This window comes from Mustela erminea, chromosome 7 (assembly GCF_009829155.1).
Source record: "Mustela erminea isolate mMusErm1 chromosome 7, mMusErm1.Pri, whole genome shotgun sequence".
In the NCBI taxonomy this organism is placed as follows: domain Eukaryota; kingdom Metazoa; phylum Chordata; class Mammalia; order Carnivora; family Mustelidae; genus Mustela; species Mustela erminea.
The window spans coordinates 88,349,641-88,377,460 of NC_045620.1; the positions used below are offsets into that span (position 1 = coordinate 88,349,641).

Genomic DNA, 27,820 nt, shown 5'->3' on the forward strand with positions numbered 1-27,820 from the left:
AGTAAGCTTTTTTTTTTAAAGCTTCGTGAAATATGTTCAAGCTTATGAAGACATTTATTCCTCCTTTTTAACATGGAGATGCCAATGTATTAACAATAACTTGGGTTATAAATCTTGATGGGCTTAGGGAATAATACTTAAATTTTTAGTTCTGTGTATTTCTACTGGTACCCACCCCACACACACCATTTATATTGTACAGTGGAAGTTTGTTCGTTCGTGGGTTTTTTTGTGGTTTTTTTGTTTGTTTGTTTTTTAGTGTTTTCATCTAGAATTAAAAGGGAAGGAAAGACCCTGAACGAGATTTGGGTCAAAAAATCTCGGGATCCAACGCTGGGGATTCTGTAGATGCAGTAAGTTTTTGAGGGAGTGATTATGCCTGCACTTGGGGTAAGGCTGGGAGTGCCAACAGAGACGCGCAGGGCTGTAAACGGCTGCCCCATTCCGCCGCTTTCTGAGGAGAAAAAACGCTGGGCGGCGAGCATTCAACGCAAGGCAAGCTTTTTCCTTCAAGCCCCACAGCCACGTGGCGCCGGCGGAAGCCCCGGGCCCACCAGGTTGCCGGCGCCGCTCTCGCTTCAGTGGGATTCGCAGCGGGGCCCACAGCCGCCAGGGAGCTGGGAAGCCTGGAACCTCTGGGACTGTGGCCGCCGGACCAAGGGCTCCGGCCAGGAATCCGAGCAGGACAAAGAGCCCAGGCGACGCGCGGTGCCAGCCTTCACTCGAAGGATAACCGGCAGGCTCTCGGAACTTTTCCCCGGGGACAGGTCCGGGCAACAGGTCCGAGGCGGGGCCGGGATGGGCCGGACGGAGCGGAGCCCAGCGGCGGCCGTGAATCAGCGCCGGCGCCCAGGTCAGCCCTCCCAGCCAATGCCAGATCAGGGGAGGAGTGGCGGCGCCGCTGATCACCAGCCACTCAGGGCTCGCTGGGCCCGGAGGATGGTGACGTCATCGTAGCTGGGAGGTTTCAGCCGGCTCCACCAATGGGAGATAGGCAAAGTGGCTCGCTTTCTGTAGCTCTGGGCCAATACTAACAAAGCAAAAGGGGGTTGTCGGCATAGAACCAATGGAAAACAGGGAAGGAGCACGAGGCGGAGTTGCGAATCCTGTCACCAATTGGAAAGGGGGGGTGGAGCCCGGGCCTTGTCAAGCGTGACCAACCGGAGAGAGGAGCGGACTCTAGGGGGCGGGGCTGTAATGCTTTTCCCCAATCGGACAAGGCCAGGGGCGGGGAATTCTTTAGGGTGCCCAATGAGGAACGCAGCCGAAGCGGGCCTGTCAAGAGAAGGGCCTGGGGGCGGGGGGATGGTGAGTCGGAGATAAACACTCCGCGGCGGTGGCGGCTGCTGCTCTTCTTCGGGTTCTGTCACGGTGTCGGCGGTGCCCAGCTCACCGGCCCCCCTTCGCCGCTTCCGGCGAGCGTGGTCGGCAGAGAGGCTCTCTCAACCCTGCTCTGCGGGGTCCACAGCAGGGCGCGGGTGTCCGGCGGCGGCGGCGAGCCCGTGGGCAGTGGGGGTTGGTCCCGTGGCTCCGGCCCCCGGTGCAGAATGGCGGCGGCGGTTCGGATGAACATCCAGATGCTGCTGGAGGCGGCTGACTACCTGGAGCGGCGGGAGAGAGGTGCACGGGGACGGGAGGGGTCCATCCCGAGCCGGGGCCGGGGGCTCTGAGGGACCCGGCCGCGGGGTAGGGGCGCCCAGCCTCTCTGGGGGTGGTTGGAGGCGCAGAGACCGCGACCGCGAGCGCTCCCAACCCCTCCAGCTCTCCCCACGCGCGGTCCGAAGGGAGGCCGCTGCTGCCCCAAAGGCAATGAATGAGGGTGGGGAAAGGGGCCGCTGCCTCCGGAGTCCCGAGCGCTGCCCCCCCACCGCAAAGCAAATGGGGTGCCTGGGGTCCTCTCGGCCAGACCCTTGGTTTACCCACCGGGGCTTGTCCGGAGCGGCCCCCAATTGGGCCTGGCGCCCCGTCTCCCAGCTGGAGGAGCAGCGATTCCCCTGCGCGCCCCCTTCCCCGCCCTCTGGGTTTCGGGTGTTTGCCCCGCACCTTCGCCCGAGGCTGGTCCCACTTAAAGCACGCCAACCTGCTGGACGTTGCCAGTGGGGAACCCAAGCTCCATGAGCTCAGCGACTTGCTGTGTCTTTCTCAACAATGAGCAGCTGGAATGCTTCTTACACCTGCTCCGAACTGAGGGTATTCACACAATTTAAAAAAAAAAAAATCATTGTTCTAAGAATTCCACCTTGCATCGTTTGTTTCTTAACACAATATTCTTTTAATGAAAAATAAAATTTAAAAAGGAAATACTGTAGAGGGGAGAGAGTATTGAATGTTCTAGGCTCATTCATTAACTGGATCCTTCGGTTTTCTAGAAGCTGAACATGGTTATGCCTCCATGTTACCATACAATAACAAGGACAGAGATGCCTTAAAACGGAGGAACAAATCCAAGAAGAATAACAGCAGTAGCAGGTAATTTGGTAAATATTTCTCTTTCTCTTTTAGATTACACTGCAGATGATACAAACTGCAGAATGGAAGTTGTCTGTTGTGATTATAACCCAGTAAATACATTAAGTAGCAATCATGATTGAGTCAGGCACACATGGTCTTAAGCCATTGGAGGAAGGAGCCCTTGTGTTTGAGTTGAGACAGAAGAGAGAAATGGAAGTGTTTTACATTTCTTTATGAACTTTTAAACTTTATTTTGCTTTTCTTCCCTTTTGGAACAAAAATCTATGGAAACTTCCAGTGAGATTAGGAACAATGACAATATGTTGCCTTCAGAAATCAGATTAAAGGCAGGTTTTTTTTTATAATTGAAAATGCTGGACATTATCCATTTCTTTTACTTTTCATAGTGAAGATTTTATAAACATGCTAAAGTATTCAATTTAGTGTAGGTGGTAAGATTTCATATTTGACATGTAAATGAAATGCAGTGGTTTGTCTCATAAACTGTTAAATCTGTTTATAGTGGCAAAGAGGAATGATGGAGGTTAAGACCTGCCTTTTTGGTGATGGAAAATTAATATTAAAATATTAATATGCCACAGCCCTTTTATGTTAGCCTTCTAGTTCTTAAAATCTGTGAATTTCACTGGGAATTATGTGGTTAATGATCAGTGAAATCACATTAAAACCCTGAGTATAGTTCATGCTACCTATGATGTACTTGTTAATGTTACTTTCCCCTTTTTCCCTTCTTTGCCCTTAAAATATAAGTTAGCTAGGAAATCTGTTAGGTCTATTTACTTATACCTTTCATTCCAATAATCATTCACATTTTCATCACTGACTTAGAGTCCTTATTCCTGGCTGCAGGTAACTGTATTTGGTTAGCCTCTGTGGCATAATACAGACCACTAAAAGCCAGGAGGTCCCATTTAAACCTAAAACTCACTTGCTCTTACTGCTGCTTCTGTCCTTGACTCATCCCATTGTACTTAGTGTTGGTAGAACCACAGGATGTGAGCCGCACACATGTGCTAAGCTCTTGAATAAGAAGGCACCTGAGGGATGAACCTGGTAATTAACAACCTCGTGGCTTTTCCTTTCCCTCCCATGTTTCACATTATCTGAAGGTGGTAGCTAATAGATCTGTGTGTGGGTATTAAGGGCCTATAAGAAGAATGTTAATATTGACTTGCATTATGCAGGGGGATAAGACAATTTAGCTATGTTGCATTTTGTTACAGTATTCTTTGAATTTTGTTTGGAAGAACTTTGTTTATTTTTCTTGAAAAGGGTACTCCATTTGTTACTTTAATTCTTGTCCACTCATGATTTGGAAGGAATTGTCCACTCTGCTAGTCAAGGCTTAATCTTTAGCACTTTATTTTTCCCTAAGTTTCATAGGAAAGTTGGAAGAGGTTCAGTGGTGGGGAGAGGAAGAGAAAGGGATATTGAAAGAGAAGCAGGCTGGTCCTCAAAGGTGATTAGGAAAGAAAAATAATGATAGTTGAGAAATGCAAGCCAAGAAACAGATTCTTTCTCTTTACTATCCAGTGCTATTATGGAAGAAATAGCTATAACTACTGAGTTTGGGAAAAGCTGTCTTCTGTTAATGGGTTTGGTTTGCTTTCCATGGTTACAGACCAGAGGCTATCACAGTTTCCCATGTTCTTGACGATTAAAGAATTAGTGTCATATCCTCAGTGGTGCAAGGATCTCTGAGAGAGACCTTAATTAAACCTGGACATGGCACCAAGCAAACATGAAGCAAGAGTAGGTGGTTTTGTTTAAATGTGATCAGGTAAGGAATGACCCTTACCTTAGCAGTGAGACATCGCCCCAGAGAATGCAGTTTGACCCCTTTGATTTGAATTAGACTTCTCTCCAAGGCCATGTATGGTCAGGATTTTGCACTGAGGTAAGGGCGATGGCGAGATTACTGCTGGTTTACATAACCACCAGATAATAGTTTATTCTTGTTAATTCAGGTTCAAGTGCTGTGCTCTTTGGTTGTAGTGTCAGGGGACTACTTTTACTTGGACAATAAAAAAATAAATAAGATTTAGCCACATATCCAACTTCTTGGGAACTAAAAATGCAGATTTTAATCCAGTTTCTCTAGTTGCTTGTTTAAAAAAACAAAAATGATGGGGCGCCTGGGTGGCTCAGTGGGTTAAGCCGCTGCCTTCGGCTCAGGTCATGATCTCAGAGTCCTGGGATCGAGCCCCGCATCGGGCTCTCTGCTCAGCAGGGAGCCTGCTTCCTCCTCTCTCTCTGCCTGCCTCTCTGCCTACTTGTGATCTCTCTCTGTCAAATAAATAAATAAAATCTTTAAAAAAAAAAAAATGAAATTTAAATATTGATCGCTTCAGAATCATCCAGAGAACTACTGGAATACAGGGAGTGAAATCTTTTTTTCTTTCCTACTGATTTTTGAAATGAGTTACTAATCATTTAGAATTGAAATCCAGAGTTGTTTTTAAAGGTCTGTTTTGTTAAACTGTAGAGCAAGCTTTGGCACTCATGAAACGGGAAGTTCAGGACCTGCCTCCTAGCTCTTCTATGCAACAGGGGTATATAGCTGAGCTGACATGGAGACTCTTTTTGAACCCAAGAACTTTCCCCATTCTCATACACTCTGTAGTTTGGCTTAGTTATCTTTTTGTGAGCATATATATATACATATATTCTTTTTTAAGTAGGCTCCACGCCCAGCGTGGAGCTCAGTGTGGGGCTTGAACTCGACCCTGAGACCAAGACCTGAACTGAGATCAAGAGTCAGATGTTAACTGACTCAGCCACCCAGGTGCCCCTTGTAAGAATATATTTTTAAATGGTGACATTAGATGTAAGTCCCCTTGTAAAAATCATAATGTGTTCAGTACTTTTAAGATTTTATTTATTTATTTGAGAGAGAGAGTTAGAGCATGGAGGGGGGTAGGTTCAGAGGGAGCAGCAGACTCCCCACGGAGCAGGGAGCCCGATGTGGGACTCCGTCCTGTGACTCCAGGATCATGACCTGAGCCGAAGGCAGACACTCAACCGACTGAGGCACCTAGGTCCCTGTGTTCAAGACTCTTAAGTAATCAGATAAGATCTGTAGTTTCCAAAACTGTTCAAAGTCTAGAAGGAGTTGCCCTTCCTATGGAATTTGTTTAAAAGTTTATCTTGGGGATTCAGAATTTTTCTTGTATGTAGCTTCAAAGAATCCAGAAATTTTAGCTAAGAGTGCCCTGCATGCTATTCTCTGTAATCAGAGATGATATGCTTTCAAATACCCAGCCTTCTGTCCTCCACCACCTTCCTGGGATGGTCCTTGCCTACAATTAAATAGGGAAATCCTGACCAACTGCTGTCATATACTTTCATGCATTTAAAAAATCTGTCAGACTTTGAACTTGTTATTCCCTGTTAAAACTAAAATGCCACATGCTTTAAAGCCAAAGGTTTGTAGCGCGGGCCCAACTTGTTAACTGTGATATCCTGCCAGCCATTGCAGGAAGTAAATCTTCAGAAAAATGTAACTGAAGAAGGCTAAGGGAAAACCAAGCAAATCAATATAAAGCTTTTACAGTAACCAATTTTGAGGTCCTTTACCTAGAAAACAAATACTGTCATTATTTTCTCAGTTTTCCTCATTAATAAAAATTGGTGTCCCAGGAGCCTTGTGGAAGAGAAGTTTTATTGCAGGATTGGAAATGTCTCATTCTGAGACTACAAACCCCTACACACACCCCACCAGCCTTCTCTGGTGTGAATGAACTTGGGTGTGATTGCCTCCCCGGTATAAATGAGTGGTGGAGCATTCACAGAGGTCCTGTTTCTCTGTGATTACCGTGAGAATGTCTCTGTAGGCCCAGAAGATTCTGGCCTGAGCCAGGGCACTGTCTCCTGAACTGTTTAGATTCCAGAGAATTTCCATGAAGAAAAGTCAAGATTCAGCTCCTTTATAACGCTGGGAGGTTCCTCAAATTTATAATTAGGGAGGAGTTGTGTGAGGAGGACACTGTAGTGGCCATATTGACTGGCTTCCTGTGACTTCTGTGGAAATCTGTCTATAAATTCTTAGACCAGGCCTTATATTCAGGGTCAGCTATAAACACTTTAATAACAGGATTTCACATCCACCACAGCTTTCGTCCAAGGCTCTCTAATCACTTTTACAGTTGCTACCTCATTGATCTATGTGTGTTGAGTAGATAATTGACACTAATTTTTACTCCCATTTTACAGAGGGGTTAATCAAGGACAAGATGGTAAAGGATTTTGTTTCTTCTACAGCACCAGTCAGTGGCAAAGCTAGACTTCACAATTCACCCTCACCGTAGCTTTAAACCAATCCGTATCGTCTTTATATGGAGCTCAGTTTTAGAAGCCCTTTCCCGAAATCCTCTGGGAGCTGTTCACCAGTAGCGTTTTTCAGGAGGGTGGACATGATCAGATAATTACGTCAGGGAGTAGAAAGATTGAGGGATGAGGGATTATTTTTATCCACTTAAAATTGTATCCTATTGTTAAGAAACTTAGCATAAAAATTTGGTGTATCTACTCATCTAGAAAAACTGCAGGATTCAGGGGGGTGACACCACCACTCTTCTACCCTCAGCCTGAAGAAAGCTTCTTCACTGTTCTAGAACCCGAATTCGCATCACATGGCACAGCTGTTTTTCTCTTTGTATAAATAGACCCCTTTTATTTCCTTTCTTAAAATGGATTACATTTCCACCAGGGATTGCATGCCTCTTAAGTTGGCCACTTGTCCTTGAACTCTATTTTACACATTTACGTTTATCTAACTCCTCAAAGGAACTGATTTGTGTAGCAGAGCCCACTGAGTTTTCCTTCCCTTTCTGTTTTCTCTCCTGCCAACTCTGGAGAGAAAGAAGTTAAAATAACTGTATTGGTGTTGAAGCAGTCCTTTAAGAGCAGAAGAATCTCACTCTTTTCTTACTGTTCCTTCTTTCAGATCAACTCACAATGAAATGGAGAAGAATAGGTGAGTTGGGGATTTGGGGGTGGGATGGGGGTCTCTTTGATATGTCCTCTGATTTTGGAGACTTGGCTGTTTTTTCTTGGCTCTTCCCACAAGCAACACCTGATATATGAGTTTCCTCTAGTCGGTTGAGCAGCGCTGCCCCTAAATCACTTAGGTAGACGAAGGGCTTGCAAGGTTCCAGAAACCACACCCCCACCCCTCACTCTTGCCACCTGCTTCTCCTAAGGAGCGCCTTCCTGGGTGACTGTTTCACAGGCCAAAGCATTTTAGGTCATGAGCCATGTTTCCACAAATAGTGTTTTTTAAAAAAATGACATGCTGCTGAATATAATTGGTAGTTCTGTCTTAAATCGTGTACACACCCAGATATATATAAATATACATACATATGTGTGTGTATTTACAGTTTACTTGAGAATAAAGATTCTCAAAATTCAGGCAAATATATGCATAGCACAAATTGGAGATGGTGATTCACTAGTGGAGGCCTGCCACCCTCCCTGGGATCCATCTGGCTGAGCCTGAGTTGATCTCTCTCACCTGGATTGCCTCTTGCTGTTTGTTTGAATCTTTAGTTTTTAAATTTGGTTTGCCCCTCCTTCAATGATGTAGCCTAGTGGATCTTGACTCTGGTTGTACTTAGTCACTTGCGAAGTTTTTATTTTAATGTTTTCTTAAAAATATTTTTGTATTAAATTACATTTATTCACTTGGGGAGAAGGAACAGATTTTATTTCTGCCAATTTTATAAAAGAACTTCTAGAAATCTTCAAATATATGAGAACAAATAATGTAATCGAGTTCTGTGTATCCATTACCCAGCTTCAACCATCATTATCATTTTGTCAATCTTAGATAATCAAAACTACGCCTGTCCGTAGAGTATTTTAAAGCAAATCTTTTATCTCTAATAAAGACTTAAAAAAAGAAATAACCACTTTTACTATGCTGGGGTGGGAGGGAGAATTAATAGTCATTCCTTGCAGGGCTTTAAAAAAGGAAAGAAAGAAACCAATGCTCAGACCTCACCCCTAGCAATTCTGCTTTAATTGGTTTGGGTTGAGACTCTGCTCTAGTATTTTTTTTAAAAGCTCCCCAGGTGATTCTCATGTGCTGCCAGGGCTGAGAACCATTGAACAAGCTTCATTCTGGTCTCCGAGCGCCCATCAATTTGAAATACAGGCTACCCGTTCAGACTGAGTGGCTTTCTCGGTGCTCTGCGTGAGCGAGATGATGATGGGTAGTGATGGTTCTGCAAATACATATGGTTATTTCATGCAAACCTTCTTTGAAGAGGGAGCTTGCCTCTGAAAGTCAGGATCTGAATGACCCGTTCCACTGGGAAAGGGCAGACCTGACTTACTGGAAAGGAGAAGGTTGGAACAGGGTGAACCCGTAGCGTGACTCCGCTGAAGAATTCCGTGTGTGCCGCACCGCACACGTGCTCCCATCCCTCTTCTTCCCTTTTAATTATTCTGTGATTGGGACTGTGTTTGAAGTCAGAGCTTCCTTTATGCTTTAGGGATTTCTGGCTCATGAATTGGGAACTCAAAAGTATCTTTTAAGGTGGAAAGGTAGTCACATGTAGCCTCTCTTTCTCATCTTTGGATTCTCAGCTTTCGGCCTTGGGGGTGAACTGAGTAAACTGGGACTCTTTCTGCTGAAAAGTCTTCTAGTTCTCCTCCCCCACCTTACTTAGGCATTTACTTTTTTATTATTCCATTAGACAGTCATTTTGTTATGAAAATTTTACCCCTTGTGGTAAGGGCTTTTGCACTTACCACTACTTTATGCTTTTTACCTATGCAAGAATGCCACACAATGTCAGTTTTCCTTTTTAGCCATTCAGCCGCGTTTATTTTTTGCCTACAGTGTCTCCAGAACTTGTGCTCAGTACTAGGTATTAAATGAGTTCACACTGGGGGTATTAGATCAGCATGATCCCCATCCGTGAGAAGTGTAGTCTGTCTAATGGGAAAGACGGAGAGACCATCTCAATGAACACACTATGTGCTCAGATTGAGGTATACATGAGAGGCTGTAGAGGCAAAGAATCCAGAAAACTAGATTTGGAGCCCCCACTGAGCAAGCTGCTTCTAATTCACACAGCTTCCGTGTGACCAGTCCACTTTTGCTTGCTGAAGACTTATCTAGTTTCCTTACTGTCCTTTCTTTTTTGGAATTCGGTCTTTTAAGGTCTTGATAATTCTTTCTCTAGTCCAGAGCATGTGAACAGAAAAGAAGGAAGTAAAGACTCAAATTTCTTAATTTAACCAAACATTGGTTGCTGCAGTCCAGGAGAGGAACTTAAAGTTGCTCCGTTTTTCTCCCCATATGAGTGTAGATGCTTAAGAATCTTTGGTTTTGAAGACGGCTGAGCAGCCACTGTGGTCGTCTCCTGGTTTTAGTAGTTGGTTCCCATAAGAGAACCCTGCTTTGCCAAGTGCATGTGCACTTTAGCCATTTTTTACCTTAAAACATCACATAGAAAGATTGACATGACTCTTAAAAAAAAACAAAAACCTAGGAAAAGAGCTTTCAACAATGGGAATTTGTTTTCCTCTTTGATACCGCAGAGTTGATTATGCTTGGGTTAGATTTTTAAACAGAATCCTTTTCTGTGGCACTTTAGAGATTCTGAGTAATTGGTCTTCATCAGGACTCCACTATGAGGACAATATACTCAACATTACCACTTCACTATCCTTGGTGTTGGTAGGAAAATACCCCACCTCCACCATTCTAGAAGGCTTGTATTTTCCGTTCTCTAGATGAGGCATTCTGGAGGGCTGAAGATTCTGGGTCCTAAGGTGCTGGGAATACAGAGTCTGATGAAGCCCATGCTCCCGGGGTGGAGGGTTCAGTTTATCAGTTTAGATGGGAGCGGCTGTCACTCTGCCAGTGCTTCCCAGAATTGTGACTAGGCCTTGTGGATCCAGCCTCCTCAGGAAACACTTTTGAGTGTATGGTTTTTCTTTTTAAAGATTTTTAAAAAAAATTTATTTAACAGAGAAAGAGGTCACAAGTAGGCAGAGAGAGAGAGAGAGAGAGAGGAAGCAGGCTCCCTGCTGAGCAGAAAGCCCAATGCGGGCCTGGATCTCAGGACCCTGGGATCATGACCTGAGCCGAGGGCAGGGGCTTTAACCCACTGAGCCACCCGGGTGCCCATGGTTTTTCTTTTTAAAACTAATCTTGGGCGCCTGGGTGGCTCAGTGGGTTAAGCCACTGCCTTCGGCTCAGGTCATGATCTCAGGGTCCTGGGATCGAGTCCCACATCGGGCTCTCTGCTCAGCAGGGAGCCTGCTTCCCTCTCTCTCTCTCTGCCTGCCTCTCCATCTACTTGTGATTTCTCTCTGTCAAATAAATAATAAATAAAATATTTTAAAAAAAAAATAATCTTACAGGGGCGCCTGGGTGGCTCAGTGGGTTAAGCCGCTGCCTTCGGCTCAGGTCATGATCTCAGGGTCCTGGGATGGAGCCCCGCATCGTACTCTCTGCTCGGTAGGGAGCCTGCTTCCTCCTCTCTCTCTATCTGCCTGCCTCTCTGCCTGCTTGTGATCTCTCTCTGTCAAATAAATAAATAAAATCTTTAAAAAAAACAAAAACTAATCTTACAGGGACACCTGGGAGGCTCATCAGTTAAGCATCTGCCTGCAGCTCGGGTCATGATCCTGGGGTCCTGGGATGGAGTCCCATCTCAGGCTCTCCACTCAGGGGCAAGTCTGCTTCTCTCTCTCCTTCTGTGATCTTTCTCACACTTGCTCTCTCTCTCTCAAATAAATGTAATCTTTAAAAAAAAAGAAAAAAAAAACCGATCTTACCGAAAATTTTGAGAACTATAGAGAGTCTAAGAACAATTTAAATCATCCATAATTCTAGCTGCCAGAAGACAGCAGTGGAACTTTGAAGTGTATCACCAAAGTTGCTTTTGGAAAATGACTTAAAAATATAGTTTAGGGGGCGCCTGGGTGGCTCAGATGGTTAAGCATCTGCCTTTGGCTCAGGTCATGATCTTGGGGTCCTGGGATCGAGCCCCACATCGGGCTCCCTGTGGGGAGCCTGCTTCACCCTCGGCCTCTGCCTCTCTCTCTCTCATAATAACTAAAATTGTTAAAAAAAATATATATAGTTTAGGGTAGAAAATTGGGAAGTTCCAAAAAGCACAAAAAATATAAAAATCGCCTGTCCTAGGTCTTGCAGTAGTAACAGCTGCTAATATTCCTACTAAGTTCTGTACCCATCTAGGTTTTGTGCATGCCTTTTTTTTTTTTAATCAACATGGGATCCCACAGTAAATAATATCTATCTTCTTTTCAAGCTACATTATCAATATTTTCCAGTGTCAAGTCTCCTCTAACATTACTTTTAGTAATGTTTAGTAATGTTCTCTCCTACAGATGGGCGGTAACTCATATAACCAGTCCCCTGCTTTAGGTTCTTTCCTGTATTTGGCTAATACACACAGTACTTCCTTAAACGACGTCGTAGATAAACCACTGTCCACCATAATTACATCCGTAAGGTGAACTTACAGTTGTGGAAATAATGATAGACACATTGTTAGGGTTTTCGATGTGACTGCTGATTGCCCACCGGCAGATTATCGGCTGTATTTTCCTTACACCTTCACAAGGTGGTATTATAATTGAAGACCTTTATGAAGTTGATACGTAAAAAGTAAAAACAGACAACTTGTTTCAATTTGCATTTCTTACGTCACTAGCATAATCAAATCATTTTCTTACCTTTCTGTGTTTATGCTGCCTGTTAATAACCGTTGCCCAATTTTCTACTCGGGCATTCTTTTTCCCCTTACTTTGAAAAGATTTTATATGTGAAGGATATATATGAAAGAGATTGCCCCTTTGAGTATCATATTATTGTCCAGTTTATCATCTCGTTTAACAGAATCCATTTTCTCTCACTGTCTGAACTTGCTGCCTGTATTGTATACTAAATTCATGTTTGTGGCTGAGTCCGTTTCTAGACTGGTTCTTCTGTTCCGCTGATCATCTGCTCTGCTCTTCCTCTGCCAGTGAATATTGTTTCAGTCATTGAGGTTTTACCATGAACTTCGAGATCTGGTAAAGCAAATCCCTACTCCCTTCTCCTTTTATTTCTTTTTTTTATTTTACCATGTTGTTAGCTGTTTTCACTAGTTTATTTTTCCCTATGAATTGTATGGTCAACCCATCTCCACAACATCCAAATCCTTTTGGGACTTTCAAAATCAAAATCTAATAATTTTAGTATAAATGAACCTTTTAAAAATTCATGTTCATGGAGTGCCTGGGTGGCTCAGTGGGTTAAAGCCTCTGCCTTCGGCTCAGGTCATGATCTCAGGGTCCTGGGATGAGTCCCACGTTGGGCTCTCTGCTCAGCAGGGTGCCTGCTTCCTCCTCGCTCTCTGCCTGCCTCTCTGCCTGCTTGTGATCTCTGTCTGTGAAATAAATAAATAAAATATTTTAAAATAAATAAATAAATAAAAGTTCATGTTCACGTATTAGCTCTTTCCATCCAGGATTTGGTATGTGACTTCATTTATTCAGATCCATTTTCTCTCTGAAGTTTTATAGTGTTTCCCTGTATATCTTGCATATTTCTTTTAAGAGGTATTCAGACATACACACACATATACACATACACATACATATATATATATATAAAAATTTTTAAGATTTTATTTATTTATTTGACAGAGATCACAAGGAGGCAGAGAGGCAGGCAGAGAGAGGGGAGGAAGCAGGCTCCCTGCTGAGCAGAGAACCCTATGTGGGGCTCCATCCCAGGACTCTGGGATCATGACCTGAGCCAAAGGCAGAGGCTTTAACTCACTGAGGCACCAGGCACCCCAATTTTTAAATCACTATTGTATTCCCATTGTAATTACTAATTAACTCTTATTGGAATATAGGAAAATTTTGAATCTTGTTGTTATATGGCTTTGTTGATAATAATTTGTCTGTTTTCTGGGAATTCCTCTGGTCTCAATGCCTTTCAATAGCACTTTAGCAAATGGACACTGACTGCATATAAGCTGTAGTCAGTGGGTCAGGAGTCAGGTGCTAGGTTGGACTTTTTTTCAAAAGAAGGCTCTGGAATCTTCTTTAATAATAGGCACTCGTTTTTCTGGAATGGTACATTTGCAGGCCTTGCTGGAATTAGGCAGCTAGCTGGTCTAGAGAGATTACCTCTGCTAGAGTCTTCTGACCCCATGACAAAAGATTTTTGTGTGCGCTCTGTGGGGAGGACTCAGCAACCTGATCTAAGCTATTATTTTCATTTGGTCTAACAGTATTTCAGTAGCCTCTGGTCTGGAATGAGAAATCCCTGCAATCAGGTCTCTTCTGGCGATATTCTAATTGATTGCAGGTCCCTGTCATTATTTCCACTTTCCAAATGGCCAAGCTCCTCCTATCGGAAGAGGGTAGGGGTGTAACATTTGCATCGGGCCCAAGTTGTGGTAGGCATTGCGCCACTCCTACTGTTTCTGAACTTTCTTGACCACATTCAGATTTCACTCTAGAGTGTTGTAACGAATCTGCATTGCTTTGTTGCCACATGGGGCTAAGGGCATGGCCTGGTTATTACAAAGAAGGGATGTAGTTATCAGTGTGCAAATCTGGTCTACATTGAAGGTAGAACACCCAGATTTGTACCTCTAGAATCTGTTTTCCTTGGACTATACCTCTTGGATAGATGGCATCTGCCCTTGGAAAAACTTGGAGAAAAGACCTATGCTGCTTATTCAACTAATTTCCAGTCCCCGCTGGAGCACTGGGGGCACTGCCTGACTTTTTGTCATAAGCATTAATAGTCAAAGGGTGAGAAAGCTAGCAGGTACTAGCCATGATATATATTGTGTCCATTTTAAAAATTGGTCTCTGGAAAGGACATATTAATGAATATACTATGGATTTCATACTTTTAGTGGAGAAGTGATCTTATAACTTCAAAATGTAGCCACCGTGAATTGCTGTTTATGCCTTGTTCATCAAGTGACCTGTTCCCATACTGCTAGCATATAGAACTATCTCTGTATCTTTTATAAAGATTCCTTATCACAATTATCAAAAATCTTCAAAACCTTCCTAGGTTCTAATTAAGTTGGTAATAGTGATGCATCTGGCAATTATTTATAAAGGGATCATTTTCGGGAAAGGAGGAGAGTCCTTTTTTTCCCCTCAAAGCATGACTTGTAGTCTTCACCCGGACCTTTTGTTTGACCAGGTAAGGCTCTGTTCTTAACCCCAAATCTGGAGAAAGGATCTCTTGTGACCTGTAATCACTTTTAGGGAGTAATTTTTGACCCCATGAGATGACTTGTTTCTTCTTATTCTATACCAAACCTTTTTTTCTCACTATACAGCTCATATGTAGCATATCTGAAATTTTTATTAAACCTCCATTTATCCTGTAGAATTTATGAAGCTATTTAATTGGCTAAATCTGTGCCTATACAAAGCTAGGAAATAAGATGGTGAAACTTTACAGTTAAATCAGCTATTGTTTATTGTTTGCTTTTTTTCCTTTGGTGAAGAATATGAAGCCCAGTTTTCTTTTTCTTTTTTTTTTTTTTAAGACATCTATTTATTTATTTGACAGAGAGAGAGATCACAAGTAGGCAGAGAGGCAGGCAGAGAGAGGAGGAAGCAGGCTCCCCACCGAGCAGAGAGCCTGATGTGGGGCTCGATCCCAGGACCCTGAGACCATGACCTGAGCCGAAGGCAGAGGCTTTAACCCACTGAGCCACCCAGGCGCCCCATAAAGCCCAGTTTTAATGAAAAGTAGTACTCAGTGAGGTACCGTGTATCTTTGTTAGGTAGGGATTTTCCCAAAGAGAAGGGACATGGATTGCCTAAGATACCAGATGCTACTCTCAGATCAGCAACTGCAGATACATTGTTATTTCTGGGCTCCAGTGGATTAACATGAAATGAAGGTCTTGATCTTTCCTATTATTTGGTAATGAAAGAACAATTGGCTATGTAGGAAGTCTGTGTGTGAATGAATGAAGAAATGAATGTGATCTATTTGGAAAGGGAAAAAAACAGGTTCTGATGTTCTGTGGAAGCTTGACACCTTGTAAGTCAAGATATGGGTGAGGGAAAAGAAAGAATAGGCTTTATAGAGGGCAAAGGGGAGCCTGTTCTAGAACTTTTGGTGAGAGCTGCTATTTTTAATAGCCTGAAGGTAGTTCAGATCAATAATTCTTCAATAATTTGTTTACTTTTGTTGTCCAACTAAATTTCAAGAAGCACCAAGGCAGGGACTTGATCTAACTGAGCATTGTATCCAAGTACCTGTGAAAGTAGCAGTACACAGTAATCCTCCCTGGGAAATGTAGTTGGAGTAAATGAATGAAAGAGTCAAGTGTATGTTTCTACCTGTGAACTTACTTATCTACCCCCTTCACTGGCTGCCATCCTGTACACTCTGTTGTCACCTTCTAATTCTTTGTCCTGTCCTATACTTGACTATGAAAGGAAAGCATTCAGTTAGACCTTCAGTTTAAAAAAAAAAATCTCTGACAGTAGTCCTCCCTTACCACGCAGACACGCACATATGTCCTGTTGGATACCATTCCCACTCCTGACCATGTTCAAGTCAGGAAGAACTTTTTGGGTAACCTGGCAGATTCAGGAGCACTATCAGATGGCACAGTCTACTTCTGATCTTACTCTTTTCCCAGTTTATTCCCCAGTTGACAAATCTGTTGGCCTGAGAGGGAGAGAGACATGGATAGACTAGAGGGAGCTTAAGTCTGGGGGCAGAAATAAAGTGAGAAGCTTTCAGAACTTTCTTTTTTTTTTTTTTAGATCGTATTTATTTATTTTGACAGAGAAAACGCAAGTAGGCAGAGCAGCAGGCAGAGGGAGAAGGAGAAGCAGGCTCTCCGCTGAGCAGAGAGCCCGATGTGGGCCTCGATCCCAGGACCCTGGGATGATGACCTGAGCCAAAGGCAGACGCTTAACCGACTGAGCCACCCAGGCGCCCCACATTCAGAACTGTCTTAAGAGCACACTGGCTGGCCCGGGTGCCTTCTGTCAGTGCCCAAGCTCTGGTATGTGGTAGTGCCTCAAGCAGCCCAGAGCCGCCTCATTAATGACTTCCTTTCACTCGGGTGTTTAGTTTTCCATAATTCATGGCTGACAAGATTTAAGGAAAATGGACAACAGTGTGCTATCAAACAGACAACAGTGTGCTAAATATGAAATATAAATATTTTATATTTAAATCTTTAATATATTTGGAATTTATTTTGATGTCCGTCTCCCTACTTCTCTATTTTCTCAATAATTCATTCCTTTCCCAAGGATTTGCAGTGTTAACCTCTGTTATATGTTAAATTCATACCTATATCTTCAGTCTGTTTCTGGGAATTTTTTATTCTGTTCACTTGATTTGTCTGCCCATTCCTTTATTTTTTAATTATTAAAGCTTTATAATACAATTTAGTATCTGGTATAGCACATTCCTCCTCATTCTTCTTTTTCAAAAATCTGGCACTCCCTTATACGTGTGTTGTTCTAGATGGAGTTTAGACTCCTGTAGAATCTACAGGAGTCTAAACTCTACATGAGTCCCAGCATTAAGAAGAACATTTAGGATTTTTTTTTTTTCCTGGAACTAGGTTTAATTTGTGGACAGACTTGGGCAACATTGGCTTCTTTGCTTTTAAGTTTCATATCTAGGAGGGTGCCACTTTTTTCCATTTACTCAGATTTTCTTATGTATCTCAGCAACGTTTTATAGTTTCCTTCCAAAGCTGTTTTAAGTTCATTCTTAAATATGCTCTCCTTTCTTCTTGCTGTTGTTTGAGAGAGATTGTAGGTGCTTTGGCTATAGACAGCACACCCAGAGATGTGCTTGGCTTTCCAAGGTCAGTATTTGCAGCTGTATTTTCTTTGGGCTGTTGAAGGGCAGCGGGAGCAGGGAGGGTCGGGTGCTCTTCAGCGCCCCCCGCCCCAGCCTTGGGCTCCCTTCTACCCAACACCACATGACGGGTGGCCAAGAAGTTTTTTCTATTGCATGCATTAGCTTTATAAGATCCTTGCTGAGTTTTTGAATTTTTTAAATTCCAGTATAGTTAACCTAGTGTAATAATTAGGTTCAGGTGTACAATAGGACTGATTCAGCACTTCCACACATTGCCCAGTATCCGTCCCAAGTGCCCTCCTTAATGCCCCTTGCTGGTTTCCCTCCTCCCCCACCCGCCTCTCCTCTGGTAACTGTAGGTTGGTTCTCTCTAGTTAAGAGACTGGTTCTTGGTTTGCCTCTTTTTTCTTTTTTGCCTTTGCTCGTTTGTTTTGTTTAAACTCCACATGTGAGTGAAATCATACAGTATTTGTCTTTCTTTGACTTTTTCTAGCTCCATCCATGCCGTTGCAAAGGAAGATTTCATTCTTAGGGTAGAATAATACTGTGTCGTGTGTATATTTATACCACATCTTCCTTATCCGTTCATCTGTCCATAGACACTTGAGCTGCTGCCATACTTGGGCTGTTGGAGAGAATGCTGTTGTTTATAAGTTGTTTTGAATTAGTGTTTAGTTGTTTTGCTCCAGTAGTGCGATTGCTGGATCATAGGGTAGCTCTATTGTTAACTTTTTGAAGAACCTCCACACTTTGCCACAGTGGCTGCACCAGTTTGCATTTCCACCAGTAGTGTAAGAGGGTTCCTTTTTCTCCACGTCTTTGCCCCCACTTGTTGTGTTTTTTATTTTAGCCATTCTGAGATACGAGGTGGTGATGAGTGAGGTCAAGCACCTTTTCATATGTCTTTTGGCCATCTGTAGGTCTTCTTTGGAGAAATGTCCATTCGTGTCTTCTCCCCATCTTTAATTTGATTATATTTTTGGGGTGGTGTTATATCAGCTCTTTATATATTTTGGGTACTAACCCTTTATTGGATATGGCATTTGCAAATATCTCCTCCCATTCAGTAGGTTGCTTTTGTTGATGGTCTCCTTCACTGTCCTTGATTTTTTTTTAATGTAAAATAGTATCTTTAGCATAAGCAAGATCTGTATTGCCATAGAAAATAGGTTACAAGTGTTTACTTTAAGGAAGACTTGGATTTTTACCAGATAGCCTCTATCTACCTAGTGAGACACTTTGAGTCCCCTTTTGATTTTCAGAGGAATATTATAGTGCTATCCAAATCTGTTTGTTCCCTGTAATTGTTGGTCTACAGAAGAAGCTAGAATTGAAAGAATAACTGCTACCACATAGCGAACACTCCTGTCAGACTCTGGCCAGGGACTTCCATACCTTGTCCCAGTTAATATACCGGTGCTGTCAGGCATGGTGTTCCTGTCTGCTGCTGAGGAAGTTGGTGCCACGTGGAGGGAAGGGATTAGCTCAAGGTCACCCAGGAAGTCAGTGGCAAAGCCAAGGTCCCAAACCTTTGCTCTTCTTACATACGACGCTGGCATTTGGTTGTATGGTGACTATTAAGAGAATTAAAAACAAAAATAGAATTTGAGATCCTTTTCAAAATCTTAAGAAAAACTGTAGTTTGTATCTAGTTTAGTTATCCCTAGTCACAGGGCACACTGGATTCTAAGCATTACTGATTATAGCTCAGATCAAAGATTGGTCTCTTTATGCCACTGTAGACCAAAGGTGTATCTGTCCCTTCAGAATAATTAAAGCAGTATTTCTGAAGAGTCAGCACATGAAGTTTGTCAAAGTTTATGACCTGGGAACAAAGCAGTTGGATCTGCACAAACAGAAGAGGCAGCTGGGAGCAGGAGGGAGCCAGGACTCGGCACAACCCTCTTCTCCTGGGGGCGGGGAGCTGGGAGGCAGCTCTTGGCAACTGGTAGAGGACTGGCTGAAGAAGATGGGACGGGAGGAGGTCTCAGTGGGGAGCAGACTGGGGTATGGAGTAGCTTCCTGTTAAGTACGAGTGGTAGAACCTCTGCTGGTTCCCCAAGGGGGAGGTAGACCTGGTTCAAAACGGGATACTGATCCCCCTCCTTGAGGACCACAGCCCTGGCCAGGGGAGTTGTCCGGACTGGGGAGGAAGAGCTGAGGCAGGTGCTTGTGTTACTTGCTCTAGATCCCGTGATTCCTGGGTGCTCTCAAGGCCGGCTAAAGGGTTCCAGATCCTGGGTGCAGCATGCCCGTGTGTGTCTCAGGGTTGAGGAGCCTCAAGGGCAGCTTTTACAGAGGGGTCTGTTGGCTTGTTTATCTGGTTCGGGAGTCGAATTTTGCTATTACATGACAGAACTGAGCCCACTCCGTAGACCTCACCCCTCCCCTATGGTTGGCCCAGGTGCCAGCCTGGGGATGTCTGCAGGCAGGTGGGCAGGGCAGCCATTGGGCACTTGAGGAGGCCAAGGCAGGCACTACTAAGGACAGAAGTTGGCTTTGGATCTCGACAAAATTATGGGGAAAGTTCTGGTCTTATTTTCATAGAACCAGGCCAAAAAAACACACTCAATGTACACGTATTATCCTTAGCTTGAATTAGTCAAATGGCTTATTTCTAGTTTCACAACTTGAAGTGTTCTTTGGAAAAACCCACATTTGGGTAGTGAGAATTATACTTTTCTGGGCTAGACTCCCTATAGAACTAGAAATGACGATGCATGGAAAGATGACTTTATTATATTTTTATCAGTAGACAAACTTCCTAAAAAATTTACATACTCATATTTGCAATAAACCCACATCATAAAATGACTAATAGGACTCTGTTCTGAATCATGCTGTCTTTGCAGGTAACAAGTTAAACTGAAAAATGTCTACATCTAATTTTTGAACTCTTTTTCCTCACTTGACAGTTTGTTTGTAAACTTTGGGAGAAATAATTTGGATAACTGTATAATTGACTTTATCTTCTCATGGTGTTTCTTATATGATCTGTTTTCATGACTCTTCTTGAATGTTATCATCCAAGGTGAATAGGTCCATTTTACACACAGGTTCTGCTTTGCTTTTTCCCGCCTGCAGTGGTAGGTGGAGCATACCTGTAATGGGACCCTTTGCTTGTGGCCATTCCACACGGACAGGGTTTCAGGGCAAGTGGAAGTCTTACCAAAGAGTAAGGCATTTTTGTGCCATTAAATCTTCCTAGCTCAAGAGCAAATGCTGTGCTCTTCAAATCTGTCCAGGCTTCAAGGGCCCTCGGAGAGTCTAGGACAGCTCCTCTGAGAGCTAGACAAGGAAGGAGGCTTGGAAGCAGATGAGACACGGGCTCATCAGGATGTCTAATGTACCATTTGTTAGGTTGGCCTTGGGAGGAACATCCCGAAGTCTTGGTATGAAGGGTGTGAAGGGACTTCCTTGGTTGTTATCATACATATGGACCGCTTGGAGCTTTCTGAAGCCATTTTTACTTTCGCTAATATGGTCAAAAATTTTAAGTGGTAAGGGGAGCAAATTAAGCTTTAAGGTTGTCTCCCAGTTCAGCTGGTAGCCTCCCAGGCCCCCAGGAACTCCGCTCTGGGTGGTTGTGTGTGGGCTGTGGGCATGTATCAAAAACCCCAGGAGCCAGAGCACTGTTGAAGGAGCAGAGGTGGAGGAGAGATGGACTGTGTCCTCCAGAAACTTTTATGGTCTAGTTGAATAGTGACACAGCCCACTCAGCAGACATTTATTAAGGAAGTGGGAGGGGGAGGCACCATAGTAACTCAGCAGAGATTAAGCAGCAGTCCAACCTTCTGAGGAGTTTGCAATGAATGAGTGGTTAAGTAGCAAATACCAAATGATTCCAGCAGAACAGTGAATGTCCCCTTGACTAGTATAAACCAGGAAGTACTCAGAAAGTGGAGGAATCACAGTGGGTTGGAATGGCCTGTGAAGGCTTTTAGGATGTGGTAGGCTGAGGCAAAAACTCTGAATCCTGGGTGTTTCTCCCACTCGCGGGATCTGCTAGGTTCCCGACTAAAGCACAAAGAAATGAAGTGTTAATTTCCAAAACTTTAGGGACTCCGGTCGGTGACTAAAGATCTCTCTTGAGGGGCTCACTGCAGCTTCTGCCTCCCCCGGGCTTTCTCTCTTCCCGCTCTGTCCCACTGTGCCTCTGGGCCCCCTCCGGGGCCCACATGTGGTTATCTCTAGCTGTTCTGCATGGCTGTGTAGTGTAGCAATGCTTATGATGTGCTTGCTCTTTTTAAAAGATTTATTTATTTGACAGACAGAGATCACAAGTAGGCAGAGAGGCAGGCAGAGAGAGAGGGGGAAGCAGGCTCCCCACTGAGCAGAGAGCCCAATGCGGGGCTTGATTCCAGGACTGAGATCACGACCCGAGCTGAAGGCAGAGAGGCTCAACCCACTGAGCCACCCAGGCGCCCCTCATTTTCTTTAATGTACTTTTTGAACAGTTTACATAGTTGAAAAGCCAAAAGATACAAGTCATTCAGTGAATATTACCTTATTCTCACCTCTTCCTTGACTTCTCTCTCCTTGCTGTTAGATTAGTTTCTTACTTATTGTTCAAGATTTTATGTCTATAGAAAAAAACATAATTAATTTTCCTCTGTTTTGTCCAGAGATGGCATGTTGTATGCATGGTATGGTATCTTGCTTTTCTTCATTTCACAATGTATCTGAGAGTTCTTTCCTGGTAGTAAGTAGAGCACATTCTGGTTCTTTTCATAGCTGCATAGTATTCCGCCGGATAGCTACACGATAATTTTTTTAACCAGGTCTCAATGTTAGTGACTTAAGTGGATTTTATCTTCACTATTCTAAAGCAAGCTGTAATGAGTAACCACAAAGGCCATTCATGTGTGTTAATGCTACATATAGCAGTGCTCGAGTTCTAGTGGCCCATGAATGGGAAAAGAAGAAGTATGGATTGAAAGGATTCAAACCCTGGCATGTGCTGTCAGGTCACATTCAAACCCAGAAACTTGGAGATAACCTGACAAATATGCCTAATAAGAGTAGATCTTAGTCCCTTCCCTAACACACCTGTATTATAAAGAGATGAGAAAACCCCAGTTTTGGCTTCTCTATGGCTTTCACCAGAGTTGTCCAATGTCCAAAGATGTTTGTTTGACCAGACGTCATTGGTGGTGTTGGGCCTGGGCCTGGGCAACTTCCTACTCTTTTAGAACTTGTTTTTCCAGAGGGCCTTCTGGCGCACTGTGAAATTCTCAATGCTACCGTGACCTTGTTTTTTTAGGCGGGCCCATCTTCGCTTGTGCCTGGAGAAGTTGAAGGGGCTGGTTCCGCTTGGGCCGGAATCGAACCGACACACTACATTGAGTTTATTGACAAAAGCCAAATTGCACATAAAGGTAAGAAGATCCTTGGGATTCGTTTTTAGCTTTACCTGTCCATTAAGGATTTGTCTGTTGATGAGGGGTAGCAAATGTGTATCATCCTCCAGCCTGCCTCTTTGATGATCTCAGGCATCCCAAACCAAACATGTCCAGAACCCAACTCAGTATTTCTCACCCTTGTGTAGCAGCAGTTAAAGGGTCCTCTAATTGTCCGTTTGATTAAGCCAAAAACTCAGGGTCAGCCTTGCTATCCCTTGCTCTGTTAGCCATATCTGAGTCCTCTCCAAGACCTAAATATTTCACAGGCTAACTCCCATTTCACCCTACCATCTACTGCAGTGAACTCCTCAGAGGCCTCCCTGTATTCCTCTAGCTGCCTCTGAGCTAAGCTCTGTGCTTCCCAAGAGTAATCCTTCCAAAGCCAAAGTCAGCATGTCACCCTGTTTAAAATTCTTCAGTGGCTCAGGGCAGACTGTCAGCAGGCCTGCCCCAGGCTGCATGACCTGGCCCTTACCTGCCTGTACAGTGGCATCTTGGGCCCTGTGCCCTTTCAGCCCCTTGCACTTGTCATGCTCTCTAACCACAGGGCCTTTGTACGTGCTGTTCCCTCTGGTTGGTATGTTTTCTCCTCCTTTCTTCACCTAGTTAACTTCTTGTCATCCTTTAGATCTCAACACAGGTATCACTAGCTCAGGGAAGCCTTTCTTGACCTGCTTACGTCCTTCCTGCGACAGTTGAGCTATTATTGGATATCTTTCTCTCTCTCAGCACTTATCACAGTTGTCATCTGACCATGGTTTGTGTGACTGTTTGGTTGTCTCCATTGTCGGAGGAGGGGACGAGGTCTTTATGCTCACCTTGTATCCCTAGCACCTCCCAGAGGGTCTGAAACAGGCCGTGTGTAGCACGTAGCTTGAAGAGCAAAAGGTGAGAGAGTAAAGTGGTAGTCAGACAGCCGCAAGCCACAGCCGGAGCTCACTGTTTAGCAATAACCCTTTAGTCACTGTTGGACAAATGTCTCCTTAATTATGGTTAGTGACCTGCCTTCATGACAGTTCTGGAGGGAAAAAGAACCTCTGTCTAGAGCAACATAACCACAGTTAAACAGATTCATAAAAACAAGTGGTCTTTGGAAATGCATTTAAGCTCTTATGTTGGACAGTTTGGAATCAGGACTTGCAAAGACTGTTTCCTGCTACTGAACAGAAGTTAATTGAGATCTGGAATAACTCAGGTGTTGATATCATTAGAACACGGAGCTGATGAACCCTCCTTCTGCATGGCCGTGTCACAGCTCCCAGCCCAAGGAGGGCTGTAGTTCAGAGAGCGGTGCTCAGGGTGTTCCCCACAGACCTGGGGGGCTGCTAGCTCTTCCCCAGCATTAGAGGGGCCGAGCTCAGCCCCCAGATCCCTACCTGTGACTGTGCAGGTAGCCACAGCGAGGTTGGTGCCGCAGAGCATAGCCAAAGGCAGGAGGCCCCCATCCTGCCCTGGGAGAAGTCAGACGAGAGACACTGAAGGGCTTCTGAGGAAAACCAGCCTGTCAGGGGGCTCAAAGGCAAGATGCAGAGTCCTTTCCCATTTGGAAGTTGGCCTGCGGGCTCCAACAGCTCCCCATTTGACTTGCAGAAACTTGAAGATTGTGACAGAAAAGCCATTCACCAAATAGACCAGCTTCAGCGAGAGCAGCGGCACCTGAAGCGGCAGCTGGAGAAGCTGGGCATCGAGAGGATACGGATGGACAGCATCGGCTCCACGGTTTCCTCGGAGCGCTCAGACTCCGACAGGGGTGAGCACCTGCCGTGTGTGTGTGTGTGTGTGTGTGTGTGTGTGTGTGTGTGTGTGTATCTGTCTGTCCCCAGAGGCCACACCAGGGAGGAACAGAGACCTGGCCCCCTTGAGCTGTCGCGATGTCCAATCACTGGACCCCCAGTGACGAGTCCCTCTTACCTCCTCGCACTCCGGCTGGGGCTCCAGTGCAGGGCCTGGCGGGGCTGGCTTGGCGGTTGGGCCTGAGCATCCTGTGGCGTGCCTCCACCCGTGTCTCTTGTCCTTCCCGCAGAAGAGATCGACGTGGATGTTGAAAGCACAGACTATCTCACGGGCGACTTGGACTGGAGCAGCAGCAGCGTGAGCGACTCGGACGAGCGGGGCAGCATGCAGAGCCTGGGCAGTGACGAGGGCTACTCCAGCTCCAGCATGAAGAGAATAAAGCTCCAGGACAATCACAAGACGTGTCTGGGCCTCTGAGAGCGCGGCGTCGCCGCGGCTGCCTCCCGGAGGGCTCTGCCGGCCGAGCGGATTAGGTAGCGTATCAGACCCAACCACAGTCCCCTTGCACGTCAGCCTCCGTGTACCACCTGTACCAGAACCAGCTCTGTAAACGTTTTCCAGGAAGTGCTTAGGATGGTGGGTTTCTGATTGCATCCACTAGTTTCTCTTTCTCTCCATAAAAATCCGTCTGCCAGACTGTACATTCCAATCACTCTGAAGCACCCAAGAATTCTCAGACCGAATAAGCAACTTTCACCACCCAGCACTCTCCCCCACCTTATTTACTGTCCCCGGGTAGTCTAGCATACCTGTCTTAAAGTTTTCTGGCTATGTTACTCACCTAGCAGGAATGTCCGAATGTGTCTTGTGCTTAGGAAATGGAAGGAAACAAACTTTTAAAGTTGAGATCCTGATCTCAGAACTCCAAAGTAAGCTTTGAAAGCGGCATTTAAGAGCACTTCACCGTGGACCTCACCCCAGTGAGGAGTCAGGAACACCTCCAGAAAACACACCCTTCACCCGCTCCCCCTGCTCACCCCGCCCCCCACCCAGCCGCGTGTGGATGGGAGCAGTAGTTTTCGCCTGGAAGTGGACACCGTGCTAGAGCACGTCTTTGGGGTCGCACAGCTCATGCAAGCTCCAGCAGCGTTTGTTGTCACAAACAGGACGGTACAATCTCTTTGTGTGCGATGTTCTTGGGACTGCGCTGCATACTGCTATCCCAAGGCACGTTTTCCCCTCAAAGTTTGTTATGCTACTTGTCTCTGGAACATTTTTTTTTCCTACCTCAGAGATAAACGAGATCTCCATTTCCCACTTAACACAAAGTGATTATGCCTTTTTTTCACCCCAAAATAAGTGACATTGGGTCCAACTCTAATCTATTTTCCTATTTAACTTTCAGCAATAACTGAGCTTTGGCACTAGCTGAGCTAGTGTCCATCATCAGTGAAAGGAAAAGTCCACATTTCTACCCTGTGTTGCAGGTGAACAGGAGGGGATGGTACAGTGTTATTAGAATTCCTCTCCTTATTTTTGGATACACCCAGAAACCTCTTTATGGAGGCTTCTGGGGTTGCTAGTTTAAAAGGCTGATCTTTCTTTTTGGTTATGATTTCTCCCTAAAGTGGTATCCCACTTTGTAGCATTTTTATTTAAGCTAAAACAGAGCACATGTATATGTACATAAGACACATTAAATCTATAAATACTATTTATTCATTTTATATAAACTAATGTAATGGAAAACAAATTCTTATGACTTTGTGCTTTTATAGATGTTCTAGAAACTTTGTATGTAGGTATCTACAAAATTGGTTCATTCCCCTTAATATTTTTGCATTCATATTTTTGAGGTCGAGGTTTTCAGCCTCTGGCAAATCTTTTTCATTGAATTTGAACCATTTGTAAAACCTGTGATGCTGAAACAGAGTGTGTGTCACAAAGTGACAAGAACATTCCTAAAATCCACAGACGCACTGCAACCTAAGGGCTCCACGGCTGAAGCAGCGGCAGGCGGGTGGCCACCCTGAGCCCCCACTGCCTGTGGTCTCTGGCCCCCCAGCCTCGCCTCGCCTCCAGCGCCTCCAACTTCTACACGACTCAGAGTTCAAATGCGCTCCACGCGGAAGCTCATTCATTAGAGTGGTCTAAACAAAGCAAGATTGTTTTTGTTCTTTCATTTTAATGATTCTAATGTATTAAAATTTTTAATTGGAAATAGTCGATTCTTTAAATGATTCCAAAGTCATCTGTACTTCTGTTTTTGTTTTGTTCTGGTTTTTTTTTTTTTTTTCCTGAATTTCAGCTTTTGTGGGGGGGAAGGGCGGGGTAGGTGACACAAAGGATTTTTTTTTTTTTTTTTTTTTTGGAATCTTTTCCAATGACCAGCTGAAGATTTGCACTGAAATACAACTTGTATGCCTTTCGCATTTTTAAAGCCTGCTTCCTGAATTTAAGCAGAGTGATAGTGTTCAAAGAGCCAGCTCAGCCTGTAACATGTTTGAAAAGATGTATCTGCACTTTGAGGTCCCTTTCGAATGCCATTCGCTAGACCTCTCAAGCGTTTTAATTGCTACATTGAAGCCCGTCACAAGGCCAAGATGCTGGATGCCAAATGGCATCGAAAACTCAAGACTTTGGGCAAAGCTGGTGGGCTTGCTTTGGGGGAGGGAAGGGAACAGAATTTGTGTATTTGTTCGATTTAGAAATAAGGCATCTGAGAGATGCCGTTATTTTCTGTGTTTAAGTTAAACTGCATTTTTGTCTTTTGGTTGAAATCTGAAATGTACTGTCCCAATATAAAACAGTAATTATTTGACCTTTGCACTGTTTGTCTGGTCCTTTTCAATTTGACTGCATATATAATGTGGAAATGAATATATTTTTAATGCACTTGTGATAAACTGACACCAGGGTTAGACCTTACTTTGCAAAAGCTCGAGGTGGACCGAATTGGCATGGCAGCCAGGCCTCTCTCTGACCAAAACTGTAACCTTCAGGACCAGCAAACTCAGCCCGAGGCAGCTACTCCCCTTCCCCACGCGGCTATCAGCGGCCCTGATTTGCCAACCTGTCCTCTCATTCACTGATCCACCAGCGTGACTGTTCAGAGCTATAAAGTCTTTTTGGTTGTTTAGGGTTTTTTAAAGAAAAAGGAAAAACCTTTCTATGAGGGTTGTTGGGGGGAGGGGATGGGCAAAGATAGAAACCCCAGCCTTTAAGACTTTGACAATTGTACTTAACTATAGATGTGTGTAAATATAGGCACATGCATATTTTTATGTAAAATTGATTTTAAAAGACAAGAGAAATCTATACTCTCACCGATACCATTGCAATGCAGATGGGATAAGAA

At 44.2% G+C, this 27,820-nt stretch overlaps 1 protein-coding gene across 2 annotated transcripts; it reads left to right on the forward strand.

Moving 5' to 3' along the window:
* Nucleotides 1–1,306: 1,306 nt before the first annotated feature.
* MXD1 (MAX dimerization protein 1) lies at nt 1,307–27,289 on the forward strand. Of its 2 annotated transcripts, none has more exons than XM_032352355.1 (6): nt 1,307–1,620; nt 2,370–2,469; nt 7,418–7,447; nt 22,590–22,704; nt 24,319–24,478; nt 24,755–27,289. In XM_032352355.1, the coding sequence occupies exons 1-6, from the start codon at nt 1,548–1,550 to the stop codon at nt 24,937–24,939; spliced, it is 663 nt and encodes a 220-aa protein (XP_032208246.1). In that variant the 5' UTR covers nt 1,307–1,547; the 3' UTR covers nt 24,940–27,289. The 2 variants fall into 2 exon arrangements, with proteins under 2 accessions (XP_032208246.1, XP_032208244.1); XM_032352353.1 differs by having other exon boundaries at nt 1,313–1,620; nt 24,752–27,289.
* Nucleotides 27,290–27,820: the final 531 nt, after the last annotated feature.

Coding starts and splice junctions, on each gene's coding strand:
- MXD1 (XM_032352353.1), top strand. CDS start 1,548: ATGGCGGCGGCGGTTCGGATGAACATCCAGATGCTGCTGGAGGCGGCT. Junction 1,621..2,369: donor CCTGGAGCGGCGGGAGAGAG/GTGCACGGGGAC, acceptor TCGGTTTTCTAG/AAGCTGAACATGGTTATGCC. Junction 24,479..24,751: donor GCGCTCAGACTCCGACAGGG/GTGAGCACCTGC, acceptor TCCTTCCCGCAG/AAGAGATCGACGTGGATGTT.